We start from the raw sequence: 27,724 nt of genomic DNA, 5'->3' as shown, positions 1-27,724 counted from the left end.
TTTTATATAGGTTGTAGCCAAGGGAGGCTTGTATTGGTGGTTAACAGATGACCGTTGTAAACAAGCTCCGGTGAAGCTCAGGCACTTTGAGGAACACTAAACCGTGAAAGCCAGGTGAAGAATAAAAAAAGAGGAGAGCAAAATAAGCTCCACGTTACAAGTAAGTATTATTTCACGCGAGGTGACGTTTACTAACGCTGTTCTCTCTGTCTGCTGAGGCTTAGTTTAGAGCATTTTCTACATCCATGTAGATAATGAATTAGCTGGCATCCTCACTGCATGATCCCTACTGAACAACCTGTTCCTTAAACTACACACTCAGTCCGATTTTGATTCACTGTGACTAACAGGTTCACAGCGTTCAACTTAGAAATCTCTAAGAAAATATTCTAAAGTAAGCCACCAAACACGTGTGCTGCACGGGCCCTTTCTTATGGGAATTGCTTTTCAGATTAAGAGTTATTTGCATAACCTTATCAGTGTTCTGTCTCTATTTGAAGTGTTGACTTGCACCACTTTTTAAAAAAAAAAAAAAAAAAAAAAAAATATATATATATATATATATATATATATATTTTGTCAGGGACCAAGCAGTAAAGCATAAAGGACACAGGTGGTTTTAATTCAAAAAACGGGTTTTATTGACCCAAAAATATGAAAATATATTTAACAAAGCCAAAACTTAAACAGGCAGACCAATAAAAGAGGTCAACTCAATAGACTAAACTCAAGATAATAATTAACAAAACCTCAAACAACCATATGGTAAACTGACCTGCTGAAATGACACACAGGGGGACTTAAATACTGGTTTAGCTAAACCAAATGACACACACGGGGGAAAACAAGATGGCTGCCATATAACCAACTAATACAAAACATTTAAACAAACATGAAACACCCCCCAGGCAATGAAGCATGTGGTGCAATCCAATTAGGCTGTCAGCAGTACTTCAGGTCTCCCAGCCCTTTGCCACACCTTTTGCCAGACAGGAGGAGACACCAACCCCCAGGTAACTCAAACAAAGAAAGATGTATTAATATAACATAAAACAGAACTTTGACCCTGCAAGGTTAATATGTGTGCACGCCATATAAACATTGGAAGGTGTGATGGAAAAATGAATACATTTAATAAAGAAACGATATTGAACAATAAATAGAATATTTTAAAGTAGTGACTGTAAATTAAACTAAAGTGAATCAACGGGTGATGAGGTGTGGAGCTTACCATGTGTGGCATGCCATCACATATATATATATATATATTTAATAAAGATACGGCAAGTGCTCATTTTGTTCTGACTGCAGAGCTTTCTAAAAGATGTACGATCTTCACCTAACCTGAAACTAACTCCTATCTTTTTTCTTATCTATTTTATGTATGCTTTGCCTGACCAGATGGTGAGGAGTAAAGCCTTGGCCCGCTGTGGCCTTGTTCTGCTCAGTTTGTGGCTGTGTATCCAGTCAGTGCCTATCAGTGTGGACAAGACCAAAGAAAAGGCTAAAGAGGAGGAACTGGGTCCACCCGAGAGTGCTGTGAGTCACACGGGCAGTGTGAAATAAAGGGATATCCTATTAAAATGGAGTCTTACAGCTAAGTAGATAAAGCTCAGGGTGATCCAGACATGAAGTCAGCTGTTTCAGACACCTTTCAGAAATGCTTACTGACTAAAGATTGATTGAAAAACAAACAAAAGCAGTGTCTGTTAAATTAGGTGTAACTGTTCATTAGAAGAATTAATTGACTGGGAAAAAATACCCATAATCGGACTGAATAATGTTATGCATTGACAAGCTAAATGTGGTCTATTTCTCAGGACACTGGGTTGCACTACGACCGCTACCTCAGGGAGGTCATTGAGTATCTTGAGAAGGACCCCCACTTTAGAGAAAAGCTCAAAAATGCCAATATGGATGACATCAAGGTGCACACTTGCAAAAACAGCCCAATATTTTGTAAGCTGGTTGTCGACGTGGACATTTTTTATTGAACTATGGTATGTTGACTGTCTGCTTGCAGCAAGGCAAACTTTCCAAAGAGCTGAACTTTGTTCAGCACAATTTTCGGACCAAGCTGGATGAGCTAAAGAGGGAGGAGATGAACAGGCTGCGAATGCTCATAAAAGCTAAACACGACATCAAGGAAGGAAATGGTAAGTATCTTAAAGAAAGGGGGAAAAAATGATGTGTCACTGAGAAACTTGAACTTGAAATTTCATAAGTTTGCACAACAACTTCCGCAGTTTAAGTCAGTCCATTAGTTATGTTATTGAATGCAGAACTTAACTCTTGAAAGAAAATTATTATTCAAATTTAAATTTTGATCATTAATAGAGGAAGCTGTATAAATGTTCATGCAGAATAGATTAACACAAGTGTAGGTAGAGAAAAGAAGCAAAGATAGAAGTCATAGGTCAATTTATTAAAAAACAAAAATGCATTGATATTCATGTAATCCTTTAACGCTTTCTAGAATAAATGTATTAAGTTTTGGTACAAAATGTGTTTGTAAAACCCAGCGGAAAAGAATAACCATGACACAACTCCAAAAAACCAAGTGTCTTTGTTTTACAGTTGAATAAATCTAATCATTATTCCTTTTCTTGCAGGCCAAACAGTGGACCACCAGGCCCTGCTGAAACAGTTTGAGCACCTGAACCACAAGAATCCACACACTTTCGAGGTGGATGACCTGGACCGTCTCATCAAATCGGTACACATACACCTAGTCATTAGCGCAGCTACTTGAAGGTTAATACTGACCCTGTTTCTCTGCACTGGTATGGCACAGTCACATTTATAATGACAGTTGCTCATGCAGAAATATTGCCATACTTAGCATAGCGTATCGGGAATTTCAGTGAGGGATGTTTAACTAGTCTGGCTTTTTTAAAAATTTTAGATGTAATAAGTTGGAGGCATTCACAGCTTTGTTCCCTTTGTTGGAGAGTGCTGACTCATTAGAGGTAAATGTGTAAGTTTTGCGAGACCAACATGTTTCCTGTGTGTGAAATGAGTATAAAAGAATAGTAATGGGGAGGCCGGCTTAATGAGTTTGCATGCCTCTGTAGTTTTACAACAAAGCTTCCAGTCATGCAGATGTAAATCCTAAAAATATTTTATATAAGTTTTACTTTTCTGTAGCATTTAGCTTTGCTCTATAATCATTGACCTACTATTTTGCCTTGGCACTGCTTGAGAAATGCAAAGAATGGTGATAAATGAGCATTTGCTTTGTTTTGTATTACCATAGCATTTTCATGTACTTTATGCTGAGCAAGTCCTTGCAGGGTTCTAGAATAAAGAGCCACCCAGAGGTTCTAATAAAATCAGGCCAAAATAATAATTTTAAACTCACAGATCCAGATTTTGAACTATGACAACAGTGTATTTATAGTACTCAGCAAAAGGTACAGTCACTATCAGAAATCCATCCATCCCTACATCCATATATCCATACATCCCTTTTCTTCCACTTATTCATGGTTTTGAGGGGCTGAAGCATACCACAGTTGTCATAAGGAGAGCGATAGGGTCCACCTTGAACAGGTTGCCAGTCTGTTGGCTAACACATAGTAAACAAAGAGGTACTGGTAGAACTTCAAACAGAAACGCCCCCATGCTGTGAGGTGGCAGTGCTAAGCATTGCACCACTGTGGGGCATTGTCTGTTATTAAGCCCTACCAATACAAAGAGCTTTTAGATTCTAGATACACACACCAGAATACTTTTGCAATCAAACCATTTGTCCAAATATGTTTTTTTATAAATCAACTTATTGTTACTGCAGCTCTCAGGTTTAGGAAGTCAGAGGTACTGTTTATTCATACCCAGTTAGCACTCACTAGTATCCACTAGTAAGCATGCTAGCACTAAATGGATGAATAAATTTCACCGCATGAGCTAAACACAAAAAGCATGCTATATCTGCCTGGGTTGTCTCTGCATTCAATGCTGAGTGATGCTAAGACTGTGACATGGCTAGTAATTATTCAGCTCAACAGTTTGCTTCATCCTCTATGGAACAACTCTGATCAGGCATCTGGATGTTGAATAGAGTCCATCTGTTTCAACGAGGTGCATAAATCTGCAGAATTAAGAGGTGAATTCCACTTCCCAACTTTTTGTTTTTACGTCTAGGCGACTAATGACCTGGAGAACTTTGACAAGGACCGCCATGATGAGTTCAAGCAATACGAGATGATGAAAGAGCATGAGCGACGGCAACGCCTGAAGAACTTGAATGAGGAGGATCGCAAGAAGGAAGAGGAACACTACGAGGAAATGAAGAAGAAACACGCCAGCCACCCTAAAGTCAACCACCCTGTAAGACGCCAGCTATAAAGCAGTTCATTACGAATGCTAAGATTATAGCCAATGCGGGGGAACAAATGACATTGAAGCTGAATGATATTATTTGGAAAACATGAATGATTTTTTTTTTTTATGATAAAATTAACTCATTTAGTTGGGCCAATTTTATTTAGATTTATATGCAAGCCATAGAATAAAGATGCTAAATAGTGCTAAATACAAAACAAGAAAAAGGAGAAACCTTGATGTGTACCTCTGTGTGTGCAGGGCAGTGAGGACCAGCTAAAAGAGGTGTGGCAGGAGGCAGATGGTTTAGATCCAGAAGATTTTGATCCAAAAACTTTCTTCAAAATGCACGGTAACCATAGACCATACACTGAAGGTCGTTTAAGAGCAAAGAATGAATATAGCATTCAAATGTTGTCTTATTTGCTAGTGTGCCAAAACTATGGATGGTTAAAATCAGACACAGATTTCCGTTGTTTGTTTTGTGTTGCAGACAGCAACGGAGACGGCTTCTTTGATGAGAGTGAGCTTGAAGCTCTCTTTACTAAAGAGGTATATGTTTTATGTCTAACTCTGGTTCTGCATAGTCTGCGATAATGTAATCTGCAAATGAACAAGTCTCTGAGGTAAAATTTGTGCATTTCATTAAGCTGGAGAAGGTTTACAACCCAGAAAATGAAGAGGATGACATGGTTGAGATGGAGGAAGAGAGACTGCGAATGAGAGAGCATGTTATGAACGAGGTGAGCCACCACAAAACTATAAAATGTACAGATCATTGTCATGTTTATTAGCATTTCTAAAGTATTGATTAGTATGTTATGAAGGTATTCTCTGTTGTCAGAATACAATCATAATGTATATTTCATAACAAACGTGTGGCATTGCTGCCTGAAATCTAATGAATGAATTTAAACATCTGTGTGTGGAGTAGCTATTTTAGCAAGGAGCTAAAGGTCAGGGCCTTTGGGACGTATCTGGTGAGTGATTTATCTCGATGACAGTTGTTGCTCAAAATTGCTTCATGTATTGACATTCAGGTGGACACCAATAAAGACAGGCTTGTATCACTGAGCGAATTCATGGCAGCCACAAAGAAGGAAGAGTTCTATGAAAAAGACGAATGGGAGGTAAGAGCTAGTAAGGTTTGGCTTCCCTCCTGGCATTTTTGTGTATAGAGTAGTATTAAAAATTAATGTGAACCCAATGTTATGTTAGTGTATTAAAATTCAATTCAATTATTCATCAATATGAGCTATGAAACTATGAGCTTAGGCTCGCGTAAGTGCAACACAATAAACAGCTGTTTTCAGAAATTGTCTACAAAGGGTGAGATTCCAAATCATTAAACTCCCCAAGAGATTTAACAGCTGACATTATATCATGAAATCAGAAATGTATATGATTTCTTATCACATCATTTATTTATGTGCCCTCTGCAGACTTTAGATCAGAACCCATTGTACACCGAAGAGGAGCTGAGAGAGTTTGAACAACAACTGGCCAATGAGGAGAATGACATCAACAAGAAGTCGGCTGAGCTGCAGAAAGAGAGAGAGGAACTTGAAAGAAAACAGGAAGAACTTGATGCTCAGAAGCTGGGGCTGAAACAGGTGAATTATCTGTCAACTATCCATAGCAGATGAAATACAATCTGAAAATAGGATTTTTCTATACAGTTGCTTGACCCTTTCTACAGATGTAAGAATCTGGCTTACAGTGTGAAACATGCTGAATTGCACTTAAATCTTGTTTTAGAGACTTGTAGACTTGAAACATGCAGGCAATAGCAAACAAAGTCTTAAACCATTTTTATGCTCTTAACATTTTTTTGTCCTTCTCTCGCTGCTCAGGCAATGGAAGAAATGGAAAGGGTTAAATCCCAAAGCTTAAATGCTGATGTAAAACGTGAGTATGAAATTTATGATAAATGATGCTGGAAACAACAAATCACATGATGTTAAAGGTCTCTTAATTGCACTCTACTTCCATTTTAACATTTTTTAAAATCAAGTGAAAATTAACCACCCAGTCGAAAACCTGCATCCAGATCCACAGAACAGCCAAAATAAGTTATTTACTTGTGCATCCCCAATCAAAATACACTTAAAAAGATGCAGTGAGGGAAAAGCATTGTTATCCTTTTTAATAAGACGAGATTAAAAGCTTTTTATCATATCCTAATAATGCACATATGAATCTTTGTTACAGAGCCTGCAGCTCCTCTAACTGCAGGTGAACATGCACCAGTTGTACCAGGAAACAGTCAGCCACCTCCGCCTGGTCACCAGCAGCAAGATGTACCCGTGCCTGGACATTCTTAGCAGGCCTCACCACCCTGTGTGCGATGTGAGTGAGCATGCAAGTGTGCTTGTGTTTTCATGATTTCAATTTTGGGTTATTGTTTAGAATTTTCAAAACACACAGCAACACATAGGGGGGTGGAAAAGATCTCTTAGTGCCAATGATGCCCTTCCTTCTGCTGGTTAAATCAACTGAATGAGCCAGCCTGGAAATGTGGAGCTGCTCCAGTTTTCTATGTGGACAATCAACCCTTTTGTTTTTGTTTTTTTAATCTTGTATCACAAAAGGACTCTGTTCTCTATTGGAAGTTCTTTGGGGTGAAATGGGGAGGGCAGCTGGCCTGATAACTGAATGTTTAGTTTTGTTCACACTGTAGTTTCACTGCCACTTTTTCCTTAAGGAAATCCTTTCAGAATATTATTTATTTTTATGGTAAATTGTGAATTATTTTGGAAAAAATAAATGCCAGAAAAGTAAGATTAGAGCCGAAATGAAGTTTTATAGAAAAAGTGTTTCCTTCAATGTCTTTTCAAGCTGTTGTGACCTCTGGATCAGATTAGTGCAGAATAAGAGATGAAGTTAAATATATACAATATGTATTTAAATGTTATAATTTTTAATAATTGTGTTTGTGATTGTGACAATTGTATGGATTATGAAGTGGTTGCCTGGATGTCAGTGCTTAGGAGTGTCTGTGAATTTGTGTTTATTTATTCTCGAACCACTGTAAATGAAATGAATGCAGTAGGTTGAAATTTGCCTTGTAAAAATCTGAATTAAACTCCAGAAGGAAGCACAAGGTAAAAAACAACAACTAATTTTTTTTTTCACTACAGACTAATAGCAAAGAAAAGATGGACACAAAATACTTTGAAGAGTTGAAGTAAAATACACTGGTTACTTTATTTTCAAACAACAACCTCTCTCCAACCTGGTATATGTGCTGAACAGTTTATGTTTATGTGACTTGTTAAAAAAGTACTTAAATATCCAACTAATGTCCTGTGAAAAAAAATCATGAAAATGATGTACAAGGTTTGAATGTCTAAAATTAAGGTGAATGAGCTTGCAGATACAATGTTTCTGTCTCTTATTTTCATCACAAACCTCAAGTTCAACTCATCTTATAAACACAGTCATAAGTTAACATTCAGTTTTATAATTACTGTAGAATCTGAAGTGACATAATCATACTTCTGACAATAACTCACTGAACATGATTTAAAAAAACAAACAAAAAAACTTTCTTAATCAAATGGTCAGAATGGTGGGTTCAAATTCAGCTTCTTCCATATGATTCATTGAATCGCTCAGTGAGATAGGCGCCTGCTGTAACTGGCGGATATTTGTTGGAGCCATCACAGCAGGTGATCAGAGCCTCGTCATCCGGCTGGACAAAGTAAGCCAGAGACTGCCGTGTGCTGGAGTCTCCGACAGGAGGCAGCAAAACCCTGTGGAGCTAAGAAACAACAAGCAACACTAAACTATAATCCTAATGCCATGGCCATATGCAAAAACTTTTTTGGGAAGCATTTTAACTCTGTTGGCTTCAAAAAAGATCATGGGTCACAAAAACATATCTAAAGTTAAAGTAGGTGGGACCTTTCTTATTTCCTATAAATGACCCAATCTGACATATGTAGTCGCATTTACTTTTCTAGTTACAGTGCATTTCCATAACCTTGTCATAAAACCTTGGGGTGGAAATATCCCCTTCACTCACCACAGAGACGAACTGATCGCTCGTCCAGCGCTGCATCAGGTCAGCGATATTGATGAGGATGGCTCCGGGGATACAGGGAACAGGGATGAATTCACCTGAGCGTGTACGCACCTGACGGTCAAAAAGTGTCAGGAGGATAACAGGATTATTTGATACTTTGCTTGACTTTAACACATAATGTGTTACTAACTAAGCAAAACACATGACTTACAATTGAAGAAACAGTGATGACAGCTGTTTAAAGTGGCACACCACAGGAATTCCAGCTTAAGTGAGTTTGTAAATTAATCAGACCCTTTTTCAGTATGTTACCAAGCAACTTATGTGCTTGTGTGTCCCAGTGGTACAGGCCTTACCTGCAGACCTTCTGAGCTCTGGAACAGCAGAGTAATGCTGCCATAGTCTGAATGCTCTCCACATCGCAGCTGGCCCTCCTTTGCTTTCTCACAATTCACTGGTGGGTAGTAGAGAGATCGCATCGTAGTGCCATTTTTGTCAGCTAGAGGAGACACAGCAGTGTTGTCAATGCAGTGTATCTCTTGTTTGTTTGTACCAATTTATGGACCAATCCTCCAAAACCGTAATCTGGTCTGCCTTGAGGTTACACTTTACAAAAAAGAAAAAAAATTCTTTCCCAGGATTAATTTTTGTTAGATTTTCAGTCATTTCCCTCGTTTGTTACTCGCATTTACATGTGTCTTGTATTTATATTCATTTTTCTTTTATTTTGTGCTGTATTTTTGTTATTTTTTTAATTTAGGAGAAGAGCTATATAAAGTACTAAATGAATATAATATATAGTACATAAATTAAGCTAACATGTCTTGGTTGAACATTTTGCCCTTATTAGTATTCTCCCTAATTTTGTAGAATTAGATACTGCCAGTTTTTGTGTGTGTGTGTGTGTGTGTGTGTGTGTGTGTGTGTGTGTGTGTGTGTGTGTGTGTGTGTGTGTGTGTGTGTGTGTGAATAAAACCTTCTCACAAGGTCCATATGATCTGGGATCAGTGACCGCCCCTCATGACATGTAGCTTGAACACTTAGTAAAACTGATCATATGCCACTGTACACTGGGTACAGTGTATGGGGTAAACATACTTCCTATTAAACGGTGTGCACGCAAGAAGACTTCTGGGTCGAGTCCCAGACTGTGGGCCATCACCCTCAGCAACCGAAGACTCAGCTCTTTGCAGCGCAGAAAAAAGGATGTCTGGAACTCCTGAAAACTTTTCAAACTGCCTGATGATGGCCATTTCTACAACAGAAAACAACAGAACCACATCAGAGTCTGACTAATGATAATACTGATATTGATATCTTAAAGTACCCATAGTATGCTCATTGACCTACTTATAGTTTCAGTGTTATAATAAGATGGGTTTATGCTTTAATGTTCAATACATCAAAATTTTTGGTATCCTGTTATCCTGGACTTTACTGTACCAGCTCGTGTTGTTTTGTTATAATGTGTATTTAATGTAGAGAATGAGTCTGTAACCTTGCTGGTACTATTAAAAGTGCATAGCAGCTGAAAACGGATTCCAATTCTGATGGCTTGTTTGTATTACTCTCAACGGGGTGTGTTTGTGTCACTATTTTAATGTTTGTTTTGCTGTCAAATAACAAAGAATGAAATATGTAAAAAGAACAAGTTTATCTGGAATTTTGTGATATTAAGATGCAGGACATGTCAGTGACTTGATGTGGATTTTGGCTTTTAACTTCAAAATCCAAGAAACAAGGACACTCTGGAGTCCAGAGAAAAACCACCCATGTTTCAGCACCTTGTACGACCACCTGTGGTAGTAATATTTAAAGTACTGCCTTCTGTGCCACTCTTTCAGATTGTGTTACTGTTCACACTCTTCATTATAATGTTGCTCCAGTTCATCGAGGTGTGTAGTTGTTTTGCTTATGCACAGTTCTGTTAATGTCCCACCACATAATTTCAAACAGGTTGAAGTCTGTACTTTGACCGTGCCGTTGCAACACTCTCATTCTCTTCTTTTTCATTCATTCAGTTGTAGATTACCTGGGATCTTTGTCCTTTTGCATGACCCTATAGCTGTTGGACAGATGGCCTCACATTAGACTCTAAAATACTTTGGCATGCAGGGGAGTTCATGGCCAACCAGTGACTAAGGGCCCAGATCCTGTAGCTGCAAAACAAGCCCAATTTATCACCTGCCCACCAGTGTGCTTGAGAGTTAGGATGAGGTATATGTGCTAATATGCTGTTTTTGGTCCCTGATAAACAAGGTGCTGTGCACTGTAGCCAAACATCTCCACTTTGCTCACATTCGTCCAAAGAAGAGATTGAGGAGTCTTGGACAGAAGAGTCTTTGTGCTGGCAACCCTTATGAACAAGAAGCCATATTTGTTCAGTCTTTTCCTAACTGGAACTTCATGAACTTTAACATTTAACTTCCAACTGAGGCCTATGGAGATGTAACTTTATTTCACTAAGAACTGCATGCTCTGACCTTGGAGTGAACTTGTAGGATGTCCATTCCAGGGATGACTGTGTAATTGTGTTAAGATTAAGGAAATGCCTCTGGAGAAAGTCTCCCCCAGGTCAGCAAACTGCCAAAACCTCTGCTCATATAGAGTTGGTTACACTTGCTGATTATCAGCTAATTATGTGCATTTGATGCAATCAAGTGTATTCAATAAGCAGCACCCCTGCTGCTACTTTCCTCTTAATAGGGGTGTACATAGTTTTTCATTCAACATTTATTTTCCTGATTCCTCTCCAAACTTAACAGAGCTTTCTCTAAAGTAACAGATACTGAGTAACTTGTACTTTAACCCCCTGACTAATAACCTTGTGGCACCATGCAGTTGTTGTGTCTGAGCCCAAACTCTTAAGGTTAATCATAAAATAAATAAACTGATGAAAACAAACGATCAAGGCTTTTGCCTCCGAGTTATTACTATATCAGGATGAAGGGAGGCAGTGTTGAAAGACTCCTTCAGGTCCCCAGGTCGACGTGGATTCAACCTATAAAGAAATTATCCGAATTTAAACTCTCTTCCGCAGATACACATTAAAGTATAAAACGTATGCTTCCTACCTCTCCGTCTCCAATGACACCCAACCGTGGTTAGGGTTGTTCACGAAACTTTTCCTGCTGAAGGGTTGCTTCAGTTCATCTGGCTGCAGGAAGAATTTCTTGGATATCTCCATGACACAGTCCACCTGTCCAAACACACCAGAAGAAAAAGACGGATTCCAGTGTAAGTTCCTCGATAATAATTTTATTCTATCTAACTGGCCTCACCTCCTCCTGAGTAATCCCCGTGTTCCTCAGAAATGCAAAACCAACATCTCTAAATGCTGATTTCAACTCTGTGCTTAAACTCTGCCACTGCTCGTCAGCGACATCCTTCTCGCTCAGCCTGTAGGCGCCGAAATCCACAACTGGGATGTTCATTGTAAAAAAAAAAGCTAAAGTTTCTTCAGTAAAAACAGCGTCGGGTTAAAAGACAGTCTGAGCTGAACACGAACAGTAAAAATAAATCGCAAATGTCCACCACTAGTATCTAGGCTTTCGGTCACATGACATTGTCTAGCCAATAGGAAAAATTCTCTTAATAATGCCAAATTGTGCAATAGCGGACTATCTTCTCACCTTTGGTTATCCTCAGGTGTGTTGTTGTAAATGTGGCAGCGGGCAATAACTGAGCTAAAAAAAAAAAAGAATTAGCTTCTGCCGTACATTTTCCTTCTCAGAACATTAATATCTCAAATGTTTGATTTGAAGAAAGAGTGGAGCATCTCCTTTGCAGGATGCGGGTTCATGGGGATTTACTATGTTGGTGCCACCAGTTGTATCCTTGAACGGTTCCCTCGGTTCATACAAGACGCCTCTAAAATCTATGGAGCCTCTGCAGGGGCTTTGACGGCTGCTGTTCTTACTTTGGGAATACCACTAGGTGAGATTTTAGCTTCTTCTATACCTTCACGACCTCCATTTATCTTCTATGTAGACAAAACATAGTATCTACTTTGATTATCTAATAGGCAGATATAACAATAGTGAAGAAAGAGGCAATGCCGCTATCAGCATAATATATATATATATAGTCTTTGCAAAACTGCAGTTAAGTCATAAATTACTTTTTTTTTATGATAAAATGTATTGCTGTTCCGATGGTGGAAAACTGAGCACAAACAAACATTTATGGGAAATTACAAAGTATTGCTAGAGCTAAATCACTTGTCTGAATCATAAAAAACAACCTTTGCTGTTTAGTTATAAAAACTAACTAAAAGATTTGTGTCCTATGTAAAAGAGCCACTGTGATGGAAAAACTGAGATATGCAGTGTACTTGTATGTGTCTGATATTATTAAAAAAGAGAAGAATTTATATGCAGATGTTGGCCCTTGAACAAAAATGACTCTGGCACCCCTAAGTTATTGTTTTAATTCTCACGTTTTTCCTCTCTCCCATCTTTGATTGTCTGCACTTTTTTTTTTTTTGTCCCGTTTGGATCTTTAGCCATCAGAATTGTTGTCTTAAGGCCAAGAAAGATGCCAAGCGGATTTATTTTACCAAGTGGATCATCATGGCCTTGCCATATTGGTCCATTTGATTGACCTTTATTATAATTATGAATTTATTTTATTTTCAGTTGCTACAAACGGGACAGACATGACTGGGGGATAGGACAGGGAGAAAGAATGAAAGAAAGAGAGGGAGAGAAAGAAAACCAAAGGGGAGAAGAGACGGTGAGAAGGGGGGGAAGAAAGAAAAAACAAAACAAAAAAAACCCAAAACACCTGGGTCACCTGTATGGAGAAAAAAAAACAGAAGAGAAAGCAAACAACAAAGAGCAACATAATAAAAAAAACAGCACCATCACAATAAACTAGCTAGCAGTAGATATCAGTAGATACTAAATAATAAACGATATTGTGCAGCACGCAAGATAGACAGCGCACAATGTGCTTTGAGGCAGCAGCCAAGAAAGCTGTAGTCCGCGTCTGTGAATACCCGTGTGTACACCTGTGTGCATACCTGTGTGGATCAGCATGCTTGCATTCCAAAGGTTTCTCCATGTAACGATCTGCTAGGGAGTGTGGGGGGGCCACAGCCCCGTCCTCCAGGGCATGAAGCAGGTATGGAGGAGATCAAAACTCCAGACATCCAGAGGCCCCCAGAACACAAGAGACCAAGGAAGACCAACAGAGGGGCAGCCGCGCCACTGTTCCAGTAAGAGCTGAGGAGAGTCCCAGATGAGGGCTCACTGAGCAGCCGCGGAGCAGAAGCCAGGGGGAGTTGCAGTGACGCGCCCGTGAGCTCCGCCGGCAGCCAGCCGTGCCTGAGTGACCGAGCCCCAGGCCAAGAGGCCGGGGGCACCCCACCTCCGAAGTGGCCCGAGCGAGCCCCAGGCTCCAGGCCCCGATAAGCGGCCGCCAAGGAGTGAGCCGGTGTGTACCTGGACGCACACCCCCAGACACAAAGAACCACCAACGCACCGACACCTGAGGGAGTCCGCCACTGGCAGTTGAAGTGGTGGTAGGGGGAGATAGGCCTCCAAACCTTGGAGGGCCTGAGATGTCCCCAGAGAGGTGGCGTCTGATACCCAACCTGACATATAGACACAGACATACAGGCACACACAGACACAAACATCCATTCCCACCCTCATGCTCTCATATGCACTTACTCCACACTCAACCAACGTGGAGACAGACATAAAGAGACGCTGTACACACGATCACACTCCCCAAGCGTACTCTACGAACCGGGTCTAGGTACCCTTGCCCCTGGAGGGGGGAACTGCACCCAGACCCAGGTGGTGTTACCCTTTTCCCTGCGGTGGGGAGAGGCAGACCGCCCCGACTCCGCAGCAGCAGGGAGGCCCCACACTCCAGACCGCAGTCGGACGGCCAACTCCTCCTACTAGCCCTCCCGCTCCAGCAGGCTGCAGAGAATGGGGGTGAGAGAAGACTCCAAACCTCCCTCCACCCGCTCATTGTAGTGTTGATGCATGTGTGTTCTAAGGTGCAATTAAAACCCAGGAGGGCATGGAGCTACCTGCCAGAGAGCAGCAGGTAAGCGCATGGTCCCTCCTGCTAGCCCTCAATGTCTACGTGTATTCAAAATTGAGAGGTGGGCAACGACGCCAGGGGTGAGGTGTACACCCTGATGGTAATTTGGACTCCGTGTATCGTGCCCACCCCCAAGATCCTATATGTATGTGCAATGAGAGTGTGAGTAATGTGAATGTCTAAGTTGTGGGATAAAATTGAGGCAGAGGCAGCCAGAAGGGGACAGAGGGGGGGGGTAGCCTCCTCTGCACCCTGGTGACATACCCCTACTCCAAGGCCCTGCATGTGTGGGTGGTTGTGGTGGAGCGGGAAGAGGGAGGCAGCTGGAGATGGGGAGGGAAGGAAGGGAGGGGCAGGTGACCCCTCCCTGGGGCCAGCTCCCCCGCTGACCCCAGTAGGCACTCCCATACTCCGCGACCCGCCAGGGAAAGGGGGCCCAGGCCCATCCAGACCGGGGCCCAGTGCAGGAGCGCCTCCCGGCCCCACAGAGCCCGGGACAGTCCACCCAACCCCACCACAGAGAAAACTGCACCCACCCCACCATCCACTCATCTTCCAGACTACATGAGACAATAGACGCCCAGGCTGATTGTCTGCACTTTGCCAGAGATGGTTCTAGTCCCCTCTGGTGTTGCTGCATCTTATTTGATTTAAAGAAAAACACATACACAGGAAAAGTAAAGTACATTAGCCTAGTGAGCTTACTCAGTATCTCTGATTGGTGACAAGTGTTAAGGTTCAAAATATTGGGGATGGAGACAAGAGAAAAAACCACAATAACAACACTGGTCCGGCCGGGTTGAGTCAAACGATGATTTAATGATCACACACGTGGGACATGGACACTGATGCAGACAGCCTCAAAATCTCAAAATGGTGGAGCATTGCTCAAACTTTTATAACCTCTGGTGCCTCCACCTTATCATAAAAAGCCTAAACATTCACATGCTCTCTCTCACACAGCGCCTAAGCTACGACCTTGGCTCCCTGTTTATCTGCTCCTGCTGAAATGGGGCAGAAAGCTCCAGCACACTCTGTTCTCTTCTACTCAGACAAATTAGACAATAACCTTCTGCGAACAGTATTTCTTATAACTCAGCAATATAATGCATCATAAAACAATACCATTCATTCACAACAAGTCAGCAATTTAATGTAATGCAAATCAGTTTAACTAATGCAATAGTTATCAGCTTCTTCTAATTCAGGAGAATAATGCAAACTAAAACTACATAATAATTCACAATCTTTAATTAGGGGTATAACATGGCATAAAATAATATCATAATTTTACAATTCCCCCTGATGAGGTCATTAGAATAATGACCTCACAAGGGAAAGGAAAACAACTTTAGTACAGTGACTGAAGAATTGGCTCTCCGAGTCTCTGTAACAGTTATCCGCTATGATTTTTCTAATATCTTGTTCTGTATTTTTTTTTTTTTAATTTGGTGATGTTTTGAATCTGGTGAGTCTATTTGATATTGGATTCACATCATTAAGACTTGTCTAACCGTTCAGTGACCCCTAACACCCTCTGGATAGGGAATTGTCTAGCCAATAGGGTGAGGTCTTTTCCAAGCCTAGAAGACACTGATCCCAACAAGCTATAAATGTTTAATCACAGGATAAAGGTAACCATTCAGAAAAACTTTGCATTCATTTACAGCAACCCTTGTGTCTTAAGGACCAAGTGGACCCAAGGATCAAGGGTTCAGATTTTTCCTTTAGCTAGATGCAGAATCACTCATGTGTTACAGTCATAATAGGTCACTTTATCTCAAATCAGCCAATTCTTAAAATCTTTCCTGCTGGTACAAAGTTTCATAACATCACAATGAACCAGGCTCTATAGTTTGAGACGGACATTAAAATGTGTGATAACTTGCTAGTTAAAATATGAAAAAAGTCCAGTGCTCCTGCAAAGTCCCATATTTGAGCACTCATTAATAAAAAAAAATTAAAAAGGAAATTAGTGACAGTTTTTGAATGAATGTAGCTGAATTTTACAATACTGCAAAATAAAGTATGAAGACTTCTTTTTTGCCCGAGACTCTTAGCCACAAGCATGAAAAAAAAAAAAATCCCTTTTTATTCAGCTTTCATGCTGGATTGACCAAGTGTGACAAGGTGTACCACAAAAAGAAAAATATCAGAAGATAGTTTCATCTAATTCAAACAAAAATCTGGAGTTTTCAGATAGTACTTTAATTTATTTTATTTGCAAGATTTTAAGTTATCCAATTGTGGAATATTTACTGTTAAACCTTCCCTAATTTGTATAAAAATGTTATCATTTATAGTGTGGATGTAGAAAGAAAAAAAAGTAAACTAAAAAAAAAGCAAATTATACAATACAATACAACTTTATTTATAGAGCACATTTAAAAACCAACGGTATGCCGAAGTGCTTCACATAAAAGACAGAAAATAAGACAAAAATATTATAAAAATTAAATATTATTAAATATTATAGGACCATAACAAAGTACCAAGTATGCTAACAGGTCAGTGTCACTAATACACAGGAATACCATAAAATGCATATCAACTAAAACATGTTAAAATGACAAAGCCATTTAAAATATGTATAAAAGGTAAAATAGACGAAGTCCAGGGATTAGATACAGGCATTAACTAGCAGGAAAGGCAAGGTTAAATAAATAGGTTTTTAACCGTGATTTAAATGATTGGATAGAATCAGATGCGCAGATAGCAATAGGAAGGTTATTCCATAAATCTGGGGCAGCCAAGGCAATTGCACGGTCACCTCTAGACTTCAGATAAGATCTTGGCTTCACCAGGAGTAACTGAGTAGATGATCTCAGTGCTCGAGCGGGAATGTACGAACTAAGGAGCTCGATAAGGTAGCTCGGGGCTGCCTTGTTGACAATTTTAAAAATAAGCAGCAGTAGTTTAAATTGGATGCGGTATTTAATGGGTAGCCAGTGCAGGTCAGCTAGAACAGGGTTAATAGAGGTATACCTCCCAGTTCCGGTCAGAAGGCGTGCTGCCGCATTTTGAACAGCTTACAGTCTATGAAGAAGAGCAGAATGATCAAATCAAATTTAAAAGAGCTATCCAGCAACACGCCCAAATTGCTAACAGTGTCAGAGAGGGAGCTGGCAAGGGAACCAAAGGCATCACGAAATTGTCTGTGAAGGATATTGCTATCAAATACCATGATTTCAGTTTTCTTATCATTTAAGATAAGAGTTTCCTAAGAGCCACTCTTTGACCTCACACATGCACTCTTGAAAGCAGTGCAGAGACCGAGCAGGATCATCAGCAAGTTCAAAGTAGATCTGTCAGCATAACAATGATAAGCGATATTGTATTTCTCAAAGATTGCGCCTATAGGGAGCATATACAGTGAGAATAGAATAGGACCCAGCACAGATCCTTGAGGCACGGCACAGTAGACAGGTGTAGGGGAGGAAGAGCAGGTGCCCGGGTTGACCGAGAAGTACCTATTGAAGAGGTATGATTTAAACCAATCAAGGGCAACACCTCTAATGCCTACAGTATGCTCAAGCCTCGCTAACAAGATGCTGTGATCCACCATGTCAGAAGCCGAGGATAAATCCAATAGAACTACCGCAGAGCGTCCAGTATCAGCAATTAGAAGAAGATCATTTAGGACTCTAAGCAAAGCTGTTTCAGTGCTGTGACGTGGTTTAAAGGCAGGCTGGAATTTATCAATAATATCATTCGCATCCAAATACGACTGGAGTTGTGAAAGAACTATCCTCTCGAGAATTTTAGACAGGAACAGGAGCTTAGAGATCGGTCTGTAATTCGCATAATCATTATGATCAAGGTTTCTTTTTTTTAAGACTGCGGCTGGACTACAGCATGTTTAAGAGCTGACGGGACACAGCCAGAGAGTAAAGAAGAATTCATTAAAGATAAAATACTGGATCCAATTACGTCGAAGCAGTCCTTGACTATATGCGAGATGGGAGGATATCATATATAGGATTAGTATTCTTCAGTTGCTCAACTAATCACTTGAGAGCAAGGAGTGACACGGGCTCAAACTGATGGAAGGTTGATGAACAACCAGGAGTAGAAACAGGGCTCGACACTAAAGGAAGCGAGGACTTAAGAGAAGAAACTTTATCTAAGAAGTGAATTAAAAATTGTTCACAAAGAGCCGGAGAGCACACCAGCGGCATATCAGGACGGGGATTGACCACAGAATTACAAATTTTAAATAGCGTTCAAATGTTGTGACCATGAGCCAGGATAATTTTTGATAAGAAAGCCACTTTAGCCATTTTAGCAGCAGTTTGAAATTTCGAGCGGCTGGCACGTAGGATTTCATAGGATACCTGGCGTTTATCTTTTTTCCACCTCCTCTCATCACGGCGGCAGACGTTTAACCAGTATTGGGAAAAGGTTCTAGGGTGCTTCAATTTACTAGGTGCAACAGCGTCAAGGATAGAGGAGCATATGGATACCCGTCACCCAGGTTCCAATATGGATCTGGGCGATGTGAGTAAGAGAATCTGAGATTTAAAAGTGTTTGTCTGTCGTAGGTTATTAGTGCACAACCATCTGCTGAGCATAAAACCAAAAAAATAAGGAGTACTATGCCAAGGTCCAGTAAAAGGGGTAGGGAAGGTAAAAAGCAGAGGCACAGACGTGGACAAGGACAGCTTGCCATACACATCGGCGCCATCTTTGAAAAAGAAGTCCTGAGAGATTAATTAAACAAAAAACACTTTTTTTTCCTTTTTTTTTTTTTTTTTTACAACAAATAACCATTCCAGTGCATGTGATATTGAGTTACTTTTCTTTATGCAGAGAAGTGCTGTGCCGACTTGATGTCAATAGCCAAAGAGGCTAGGAAGCACAAACTGGGACCCTTGCATCCATCTTTCAAACTGCTTCAGAGAGTGCAGGACACTCTGCTGAAGCATCTACCAGAAGATGCCCTTGTTCGAGCCTCTGGGAAGCTCAGCGTGTCCCTGACCAGAGTGTCTGATGTGAAGAACGTACTAGTGTCAGAGTTTGACAGCAGAGAAGAGCTCATTCAGGTATATTTTACAGCTTGGAGCCATTTTCATCCAGCAAAACTCTTCAAGGTTCAAGATTCAGAATTCCCAACTTTATAAGTATACAAAAAAAAAAGGATCAGATATGACTATTGACCTGAAAAATTTGCATTTCCTGCGAAAATGCAGTGTGGATGCCTTAACGCTGAAGATGTAATTTGAAAAAAGCTGAAAAAATTTAAAGTCGAAAAAAATGCTGCCCTGAGTAGGAGTCGAACCTGGCCATACTGGTCTAAGGGCAGCGACTCACCTCACTGCGCCAAACTCATTCTCACAAAGAAGAGGTGGAGAGACTGACAATTCTGGTGAAATTAGCAGAAGCTGCTTAGAATTGTGCTGATAAGAGGTGAAAAGGCTAAAAAAAATTTCAGAAGAGGTGAATAAGCAGAATTTGGGCAGAAAAGAGGTGAATCAGAAGAATTTCTGCTGAAAAGAGGTAAAGAAGCAAAAAGATGAGCTGAAAAGAGATGAATCAGCAGAATTTCTGCTCAAAAGAGTTTTTTCTGAAAACAGCTGAGATTTGTGCTGATAAGAGGTGAAAAGGCTGAAAACTTTGCAGAAAAGAGATGAATCAGCAGAATTTCTGCTCAAAAGACTTCAATCAGCAGAATTTCTGCTGAAAAGACTTCAATCAGCAGAATTTCTGCTGAAAAGAGCTTTTCGCTGAAAACAGCTGAAAAAGCTAGTATTTGTGCTGAAAAGTGGTGAAAAAACTTAAAATTCTAATGAAAAGGGGTGAAAAAGCTGAAATTTGTGTCGAAGAGAGTTTAAAAAAAGTTTAACTGTTAGCTGAAAGAAATGTTGCCATAAGCGGGATTTGAACCCCGGTCTCCCAGCCTGAGAACGGATGCTCAACTCACTGAGCTACAACTCAATAGCATCCACACAATTATACAGCTATCACTGTTTTCCTCATTGCTAAAATGGATTTAAAGGCACAGTGTGTAAAATCTCAACACTAGATGTCAGTAGATAGCAGTCACTCGAACTCTGTTTTATTACTCCTTTCCTGAATTTCTGTTTTCTATTTACACTGCAGGAAGCTATAAAACTTTGTTACAGAAGTCAGGTCAGGTTGCTGCTGTTAGCTGCTGTTAATGAAACTTTCTTTAAAGTGGATCTAACATAGTTGGACTTGAACAATGAATAAACTCTCATATGATGTGAGAACGTAATCAAACTGTTTATTAGACGGAAAGTGTGATTTTTAGGATACTCAAACCTCACGTTAGTTGGCATAATGTCAGCTTACAACCAGCTATTGTTGTTGTTTGGCCAACTCATTGTCAGCTGTGCACAGACAGGAGGGTCACATATTTAATCTTCTGACAATAAGTAACTGCAACTAGGAATAAACAAGCATGTTTAAACATGTTTTCATGTGATAGAAACTTGACTTCAGTTCAGGAGATGAAGCCTGAGGTGAGAAGAAAGAGGCTGAGGTAGAAATGAGGGAGGAGAGAGCAGTGGAGGAGGAGAAAGACATGATGGCAATATACATACTCATAAGGTATATATGTGCTTGATCTCTAGCTGCATCTATTAGGTGGATCAGTGACGTCTGTCTCAGCCACTGTATTCAAGATGGGAGAGCAACATGGCTCTTATTTATTTTTAAAGGATTTTCAGAATCAGAATCAGAATCAGAAAGGGTTTTATTGCCAAATGTTGAGCAGGTTTACAACATTAGGAAATTGCTGCGGTGCTTCAGTGCAAACATGCTGTCATAAATTGCGCTTAAATAGACATGAAAAAATAAAAGTAAGAATAAGAATTAAAAGTGCTACGTAGAAAGATATATGCATGAGATATACATGAGATATATACATGAGAATAAGAATTAAAAGTGCTACGTAGAAAGATATATACATGAGTGCAGGTGGTGATCAGTGCCAAAACATGGAATCATGCAGTGAACACAGCGTAGGGTCATGAGCTAGTGGTGGGAACAGTCATACGGTTATTGTTCATGTGACCAACAGCAGAGGGGAAGAAACTGTTCTTATGGCGAGAGGTTCTGGTGCGAATGGACCGGAGCCTCCTGCCTGAGGGGAGCAGGTCAAACAGACTGTGTACAGGGTGAGAAGGGTCAGCTGAGATCCGAGCTGCACGCCGCGGTGTCCTGGAGGTGTACAGGTCCTGCAGAGATGGGAGTCTGCAGCCAATCACCTTCTCAGCAGAGCGCACAACACGCTGCAGTCTCTGTTTGTCCCTGATAGTGGCTCCAGCGTACCACACGGTGATGGAGGAGGTGAGGATGGACTCGATGATTGCAGTGTAGAATTGCATCATCGTCCGTGTTGGCAGGTTGAATTTCTTCAGCTGCCTCAGGAAGTACATCCTCTGCTGGGCTTTCTTGATGACGGAGGTGATGGTGGGCTCCCACTTCAGGTCCTGAGTGATGGTGGTACCCAGGAAGCGGAATGAGTCCACAGAGGTGATGGGGGTGTCAGTCAGGATGATGGGGGGGAGTGGGGCTGTGTGCTTCCTGAAGTCCACAATAATCTCCACTGTCTTCTGGGCATTCAGCACCAGGTTGTTGTGGCTGCACCAAGACACCAGACGTTCAACCTCCCTCCTGTAGGCAGACTCATCCCCGTCCGAGATGAGCCCAATAACGGTGGTGTCATCTGCAAACTTGATTAGCTTGACAGACTGGTGGGTGGAGGTGCAGCAGTTGGTGTACAGGGAGAAGAGCAGAGGAGAAAGAACACAGCCCTGAGGGGAGCCAGTGCTGATGGTCCGAGAGTCAGAGACATTCTTTCCCAGCCTCACATGCTGCTTCCTGTCCGTCAGGAAGTCAGTGATCCACCGGCAGATGGGATCAGGCACATTCATCTGGGAAAGCTTGCCTCGGAGATGGTCTGGAAGGATGGTGTTGAAGGCAGAGCTGAAGTCCACAAACAGGATCCTGGCGTAGGTTCCTGTGTAGGGCCATGTTGATGGCGTCATCTACAGACCTGTTGGCTCTGTATGCAAACTGCAGGGGGTCCAGGAGGGGGGCCGTGAGGGTCTTGAGATGGGAGAGAACTAGGCGCTCAAATGACTTCATGACCACAGATGTCAGAGCCACGGGTCTGTAGTCATTTAGTCCAGTGATCCTAGGTTTCTTGGGGACAGGGATTATGGTAGAGGACTTGAAGCAGGCAGGCACATGACATGCCTGCAGTGAGGAGTTGAAAATGCCAGAAAACACTGCGGCCAGCTCGTTTGCACAGTGTCTGAGGGTGGCAGGAGACACACCGTCTGGGCCGGGAGCTTTTCAAGCATTCAGACTCTTGAACTGCTTCCTCACATCTGCTTCATGAATATGAAGAGTTGTGGTGGGAGGAGGTGGTGTGAAATCCTCTTTTGTGTGGGGTGAGGAGGGGGGTGTTGTAGGTGAACAGTTTGAAGGTGGTGATGGCTCTATGGAGGGGGGAGAGGTGGGGGAATGAGTGTCCAAAGTGTCTCTATTGTTGGGGCCGTTGGAGGTGTGAAGGCTGCCTGATGGTTCGTCAAAACGGCAGTAAAAGTCGTTGAGGGTGTTGGCCAAGAGCAAGTCATCAGTGGAGTGGGGGGTTTTAGGCTTGTAGTTTGTGATATTCCTAAAACCTTTCCACACAGAGGCCGAGTCATTCTCTGAGATCTGCTGCTGCATCTTCTCAGAGTGCTGATGTTTTGCAACGTCCACTTCTTTAGTGAACCTGTACTTGGCCTCTCTGTAGCAGTCCCTGTCTCCGCTTCTGAACACCTTTCTCTTTTCCAGCCACAGCTTTTTGAGTTTAGGAGTAAACCAGGGTTTGTCATTGTTATAACTCACCCTGGTGCGTGATGGCACAATGCTGTCCTCACAGAAGTGGATATAGGAGGTGACAGTGTCCGTAAACTTATCCAAGCTGTTAGAAGCAGCCTTCATTGTGTCCCAGTCTGTAGACTCCAAACACGTGCGAAGCTCCTCCACAGCCTCGTTGCTCCACAGTTTTTTTGTCCTCACGACAGGTTTGGAGAGCTTCAGCCTCTGTCTGTACGCGGGGATTAGGTGGATCATGACGTGGTCAGAAATCCGAGTGAAGCGCGGGGCACCGCGCGATAGGCCCCGCTGATCGTGCTGTAACAGTGGTCTAATGTCCTCTCCTCTCTGGTCGGGCATTTAATATACTGCTTATATTTCGGAAGCTCATGGCTCAGATTGGCTTTGTTAAAGTCCCCAAGAGCAATGATGAGAGAGTCCGGGTATGTCCGCTCCATGTGGAGTATCTGCTCCGCGAGTGCGCACTGAGCTGCCTGCGCATCCGCGTCTGGCGGGATGTAAACAGCGGCCAGGATGAATGAAGCAAACTCCCGCGGAGAATAAAACGGTTTGCAGTGAATAAAAAGGTATTCCAGAGAGGAAGAGCAGTGCTGAGCAATCACTGTTACATCTGTGCACCAGCCACTATTAATGTAGAAGCAGACACCTCCACCTTTGGTCTTACCAGAGAGAGAGGCCTGCCGGTCCGCGCGCAGCAGATGAAAGCCCTCCAGCTTGAGCGCGCAGTCCGGGATGTCCTCACTGAGCCACGACTCCGTAAAACATAAGACACAGGAGGAGGCAAAGTCTCTGTTCATGCTTCTCATCAGGGCCAGTTCGTCTATCTTATTCCCGAGTGAGCGTACGTTGGAAAGGAAGATCTCAGGAAGAGCAGTTCGCAGTCCGCGTCTCCTCAAACGCACGAGTGCGCCAGCTCGCTTCCCTCTCTTTCGGCGTCTCTTTAAAGGATAAATTCAAGTTCAAGAACGGATCAATTTGCTGGAAGATGTATTTACACAATAATTAATTTCTGTTTATGAGTACATTTTCTTCTGTTAAATAACTTAAACAAAGTACCTACTGTACCGTTAAAGGCTGACCAGAAAGACAAGAGACAAGACAGGACAAGTAGAAGAGAATTTTTGAGAAACTAGGTAGAGGAATAATTCTGTTGTCCTCTCTGGCATGGATGAGTTTGTGTTTCTACATCCAATGTGACATAATATCTGACCTTTCCTAGGCCCTCATATGCAGCTGCTTCGTCCCGTTTTACTGTGGTGTCATTCCACCCAGATACCGTGGAGTGGTAAGTATATTAGAAAGGTTGAAATGACAACCCAGTTGACATTACAGCACATAAACAGAGTTACACTTAGTTGTGTAACAGTATTCTGGTTTCTATCTGTGCAGCTGGCAGCATATGGAGACATCTCAAAACTCTGCTTGTGTCTTATCCTGATTCGTGAAACCAAGTTGAATTAAAGTTCTGGATGACAGATATGCTAAAAGTGATTGAGCCTTCATCAGAAACTGTGTACAGTTTTTTCAGTGTTAAATAATCTGAATATCTGGTTCTATGTGGTTGTGACATGGACCAAGATTATACCTAATGACAAACAGCTTACTTTTCCATTCAGCACTATGTGGACGGTGCCATCACTGACAACCTGCCCGGTTGTCAACTGAAACAGACAATCACGTTCTCGCCATATGCTGGCAAGAGTGATATCTGCCCCCGGGCAAGCACACTAAACCTCCCTGAGGTACGCTTCAACAATGTCAGCATCCAGGTCAACTCAGAGAACCTCTACAGAGTGACCAGCACCTTCTTCCCTCCAGAGCCTGAGGTGTGTTACAGATTTGTGTAGATTTCTATTATTTTCATCAGTTTTCATCAGTTTGAATTTTTACAGGCAATGGCTGAAATTTGCAACAATGGCTACAGGGATGCTTTTCGTTTCCTACAAGAAAACAGTAAGGACGTTGATAATGGCGGCTAAATATTCATGAGAATAAACTGGCTCCAAAAGATTCAACTCAAAATAAAACAAAAGATACAAAATAGACCATTCCATAGAAGCGTTTGTCAGATTTGTTTTTCTTTACTCCTTATCACATTGGACTTCTTTGCTTATCACAGATCTGATCAGCAGTGAGTGTCCCATAAGAAATCTGGCGATCGATTCATTTAAAAATGTCTGCTGTGAAGTGGTGAAGGAGTCCAGCGTGAAGGCACAGCAGGATGGATTGAACACACTTCGGGAAGATCACTGGTGGTTGGATCCACACCTCGTAGAAAATCTCCCGATTGAAATTCAAAGGGGTAAGGACAGTTCGCCTGTGATGAGATCAGCAGGGAAAATACAGCAGACAAATAATATACCATTGAGCCAGTGCAATCATTTTTTTAATGCAGTCAAAGTAAATATGTTTTTTATTGTATTTGTGTCAGTGCTATGCGTGGCCTGCAGAGAGACACGTACTGCTGATGGTCTGTTCTCCTACATGACTGGGTACCTGCCAAAGAAAGTGACTTCTTACATACAGATCCCCTATTTTCTGCCTGTTGAGTTGGTCAGCTCTCTATCCCAGAGGTACTTACTTACTATTCTTTATGTTGGATCCACAACATTCAAATGAATTATGCTTACACTGAGCCCTTTTCTTCCCTGTGATCTTAAAATCAAAAACTGTTCTTTTGTTGTTGATGCCAAAAATGTATTTTTCATTCTCAACTACTAAACTAGGCAAACATTATTTAGTTTTTACTGTCAGTTATTTTTGGCAGAAGTAAAAATTTAAAAGGGATTTTCATTCTGGACCAATATTTCAGTCTAACCTTTAATGTAGGATTTTATACAGATTATTTCCCCTTTAGTGATAATGCCGATTTTACTTCAAAGTGCCAAGTGCTTTGACCTTTCACAGCCATTATGGATTAATGTGTTTCTCTCTCTTTGATTGCTTCTTTCAGATTAGTTTACTGGATTCCAGATCTACAGAGGGACATGAGCTGGCTCTATAGCATGGTTGGAGACATATACAAACAAGCATTGAAGGACAACAAGGAGGAGAGTGATAGGTAGGCAGTGAAAGGAAGATATGCTGTGCATTCTTCCACTCTTGATAAAAGGATGTAATGTGATTTCACTGGTGCAGACATGATATCATATGTCAAAGTACAAATGTGATAAATGTAGTCCTTAGTTTTATAGATGTCCTGAACCAAAGATTTGGATAACATGATTAAAATCTAGATAAGATAATTGTTGAAAAATCTATCGTTAGATTTATTTCTTGGAACAATGGCCATGAGATGTTCTGACAGTGGATTCAGAAGATTTTCCACACACATATTAATTTCAATGTTTGTTTTTCCAGTGAACCACCTCTGCGCAGATCTAAAAGCCTGCCGTTAGGCCTGAACCTGTGCAGTGAAGGAGAAGGAGATATAAACAATTCCTCAGTGACCCCAGAAGCCACTTCTGCCTCTAGCCGTACCTTTACGTGCAACACACACAGTACATTGGCTCACATGCTTCTGATACCACCCACTGGCAGCGGCACGTCTGGGTTTAATGAAACCACCCTAAAACCAAGTGCAGGTAGAGGCTGGGGTTTGGGCAGAGTTATGGGATGGCTGGGAAATTCAACCAAACAAACTTGAAATCTCAAGGAAAAAAAAAACCCATAACAAGCAAAAACAACTGTGATTGTGTGTAGCCCAGTCTGAGAAACTGCAAGACATATTATCTTTATGCCAGCAGCTGGCAACATCAGCTAAACAAAGAAAACAAATAAATAAACAAATAATGAATTACAATAATCTTTTTTGCCACTGTAATAGGATATAATGAAAAAGAAAATCATTTATCTGTGTCATCATGCCTCAATGCCCTGTTTACAAGCTTAGATAAATCATCTCTTTCTTGCCTACAAACTATGCAAAATGGCATGGCCGGATTACCATGTTCTAGTAAGCAAGCTCACATTGCTCATTTTTTAAATTTAAAAGTATTGTATTTACGCTAAATAGAGAGGCTGTAGTCTATTTACCCCATCTTCTCCTTAAACACACTGCTATTGGCTCAGTCAGTTGTTCCTCACACATCACTGAACACTAAAGAGTGGACAGAGCCTTTCAGACACTGGCACTAAGGGCTTGAGATGGTCTCCTACTACAACTATACATACCTGACTCTGTGGACTCCTTTAAAATGCATTTGCAAACTTGTCTTTCATATGTATATATTCCTGCTATTTTCTATTGTGATTCTTCCAAGTTTTTATTTTGTTTATTCCGTAAACTTGTATGGCTCTTTGTGACTACATAGCTGTATAAGTGTTTTATCAATAAACTCCTAATATTTTACTTACATATGAGTATTTAATGTTTACTTGGCTTTCATTTGGATCCATTCTTCTCACACACAGCCATAATGCTCAAATTGGAGCTTTTGAGCATTAACAAACAAATGAACA

At 41.3% G+C, this 27,724-nt stretch overlaps 3 protein-coding genes across 5 annotated transcripts; 2 read left to right on the top strand and 1 right to left on the bottom strand.

Annotated features, from left to right (window-relative positions):
- nucb2b (nucleobindin 2b) lies at window positions 1-7,698 on the top strand. 2 transcript variants are annotated; one of them, XM_004564509.4, is made up of 13 exons: window positions 1-160; window positions 1,402-1,539; window positions 1,821-1,928; window positions 2,024-2,156; window positions 2,613-2,716; window positions 4,144-4,329; window positions 4,585-4,675; window positions 4,817-4,875; window positions 4,974-5,066; window positions 5,364-5,453; window positions 5,766-5,936; window positions 6,177-6,231; window positions 6,535-7,698. In XM_004564509.4, exons 2-13 carry the CDS (start codon window positions 1,402-1,404, stop codon window positions 6,645-6,647), a joined length of 1,341 nt encoding a protein of 446 aa, XP_004564566.1. In that variant the 5' UTR covers window positions 1-160; the 3' UTR covers window positions 6,648-7,698. The 2 variants fall into 2 exon arrangements, with proteins under 2 accessions (XP_004564566.1, XP_076742212.1); XM_076886097.1 differs by lacking the exon at window positions 1-160 and adding an exon at window positions 765-1,013.
- On the bottom strand, window positions 7,512-11,883 carry si:dkey-10o6.2 (uncharacterized). Its single transcript, XM_004564508.6, has 7 exons — window positions 11,632-11,883; window positions 11,425-11,549; window positions 11,285-11,351; window positions 9,449-9,605; window positions 8,707-8,849; window positions 8,351-8,461; window positions 7,512-8,086 (listed from the first exon to the last, which is right to left on the bottom strand). The coding sequence occupies exons 1-7, from the start codon at window positions 11,782-11,784 to the stop codon at window positions 7,907-7,909; spliced, it is 936 nt and encodes a 311-aa protein (XP_004564565.2). The 5' UTR covers window positions 11,785-11,883; the 3' UTR covers window positions 7,512-7,906.
- Window positions 11,502-27,589, top strand: LOC101482270 (patatin-like phospholipase domain-containing protein 2). 2 transcript variants are annotated; one of them, XM_004564507.4, is made up of 9 exons: window positions 11,502-11,587; window positions 19,220-19,452; window positions 24,483-24,548; window positions 24,880-25,089; window positions 25,156-25,216; window positions 25,383-25,565; window positions 25,695-25,836; window positions 26,217-26,324; window positions 26,624-27,589. In XM_004564507.4, the coding sequence occupies exons 2-9, from the start codon at window positions 19,240-19,242 to the stop codon at window positions 26,907-26,909; spliced, it is 1,269 nt and encodes a 422-aa protein (XP_004564564.3). In that variant the 5' UTR covers window positions 11,502-11,587; window positions 19,220-19,239; the 3' UTR covers window positions 26,910-27,589. The 2 variants fall into 2 exon arrangements, with proteins under 2 accessions (XP_004564564.3, XP_004564562.3); XM_004564505.3 differs by lacking the exon at window positions 11,502-11,587 and adding an exon at window positions 11,977-12,286.
- The last annotated feature ends 135 nt before the right edge of the window (window positions 27,590-27,724 follow it).

The sequence above is a fragment of the Maylandia zebra genome, linkage group LG7, assembly GCF_041146795.1.
Source record: "Maylandia zebra isolate NMK-2024a linkage group LG7, Mzebra_GT3a, whole genome shotgun sequence".
Classification (NCBI taxonomy): domain Eukaryota; kingdom Metazoa; phylum Chordata; class Actinopteri; order Cichliformes; family Cichlidae; genus Maylandia; species Maylandia zebra.
Note: the sequence above shows the minus strand (reverse complement) of the source record. Positions and strands in the feature narration are given on the sequence as shown.

Excerpts from the sequence above, each read along its gene's own strand:
- si:dkey-10o6.2 (XM_004564508.6), bottom strand. The coding sequence starts at position 11,784 with ATGAACATCCCAGTTGTGGATTTCGGCGCCTACAGGCTGAGCGAGAAG. Across the intron at positions 11,352-11,424 it reads GTGTCATTGGAGACGGAGAG|GTTGAATCCACGTCGACCTG; the intron begins GTAGGAAGCATA and ends ATTTCTTTATAG. Across the intron at positions 8,850-9,448 it reads TGCACACCGTTTAATAGGAA|CTGACAAAAATGGCACTACG; the intron begins GTATGTTTACCC and ends TGTCTCCTCTAG.
- LOC101482270 (XM_004564505.3), top strand. The coding sequence starts at position 12,100 with ATGTTTGATTTGAAGAAAGAGTGGAGCATCTCCTTTGCAGGATGCGGG. Across the intron at positions 19,453-24,482 it reads GCAGAGAAGAGCTCATTCAG|GCCCTCATATGCAGCTGCTT; the intron begins GTATATTTTACA and ends GACCTTTCCTAG. Across the intron at positions 26,325-26,623 it reads AACAAGGAGGAGAGTGATAG|TGAACCACCTCTGCGCAGAT; the intron begins GTAGGCAGTGAA and ends TTGTTTTTCCAG.
- nucb2b (XM_004564509.4), top strand. The coding sequence starts at position 1,402 with ATGGTGAGGAGTAAAGCCTTGGCCCGCTGTGGCCTTGTTCTGCTCAGT. Across the intron at positions 2,157-2,612 it reads CGACATCAAGGAAGGAAATG|GCCAAACAGTGGACCACCAG; the intron begins GTAAGTATCTTA and ends CTTTTCTTGCAG. Across the intron at positions 5,937-6,176 it reads AGAAGCTGGGGCTGAAACAG|GCAATGGAAGAAATGGAAAG; the intron begins GTGAATTATCTG and ends CTCGCTGCTCAG.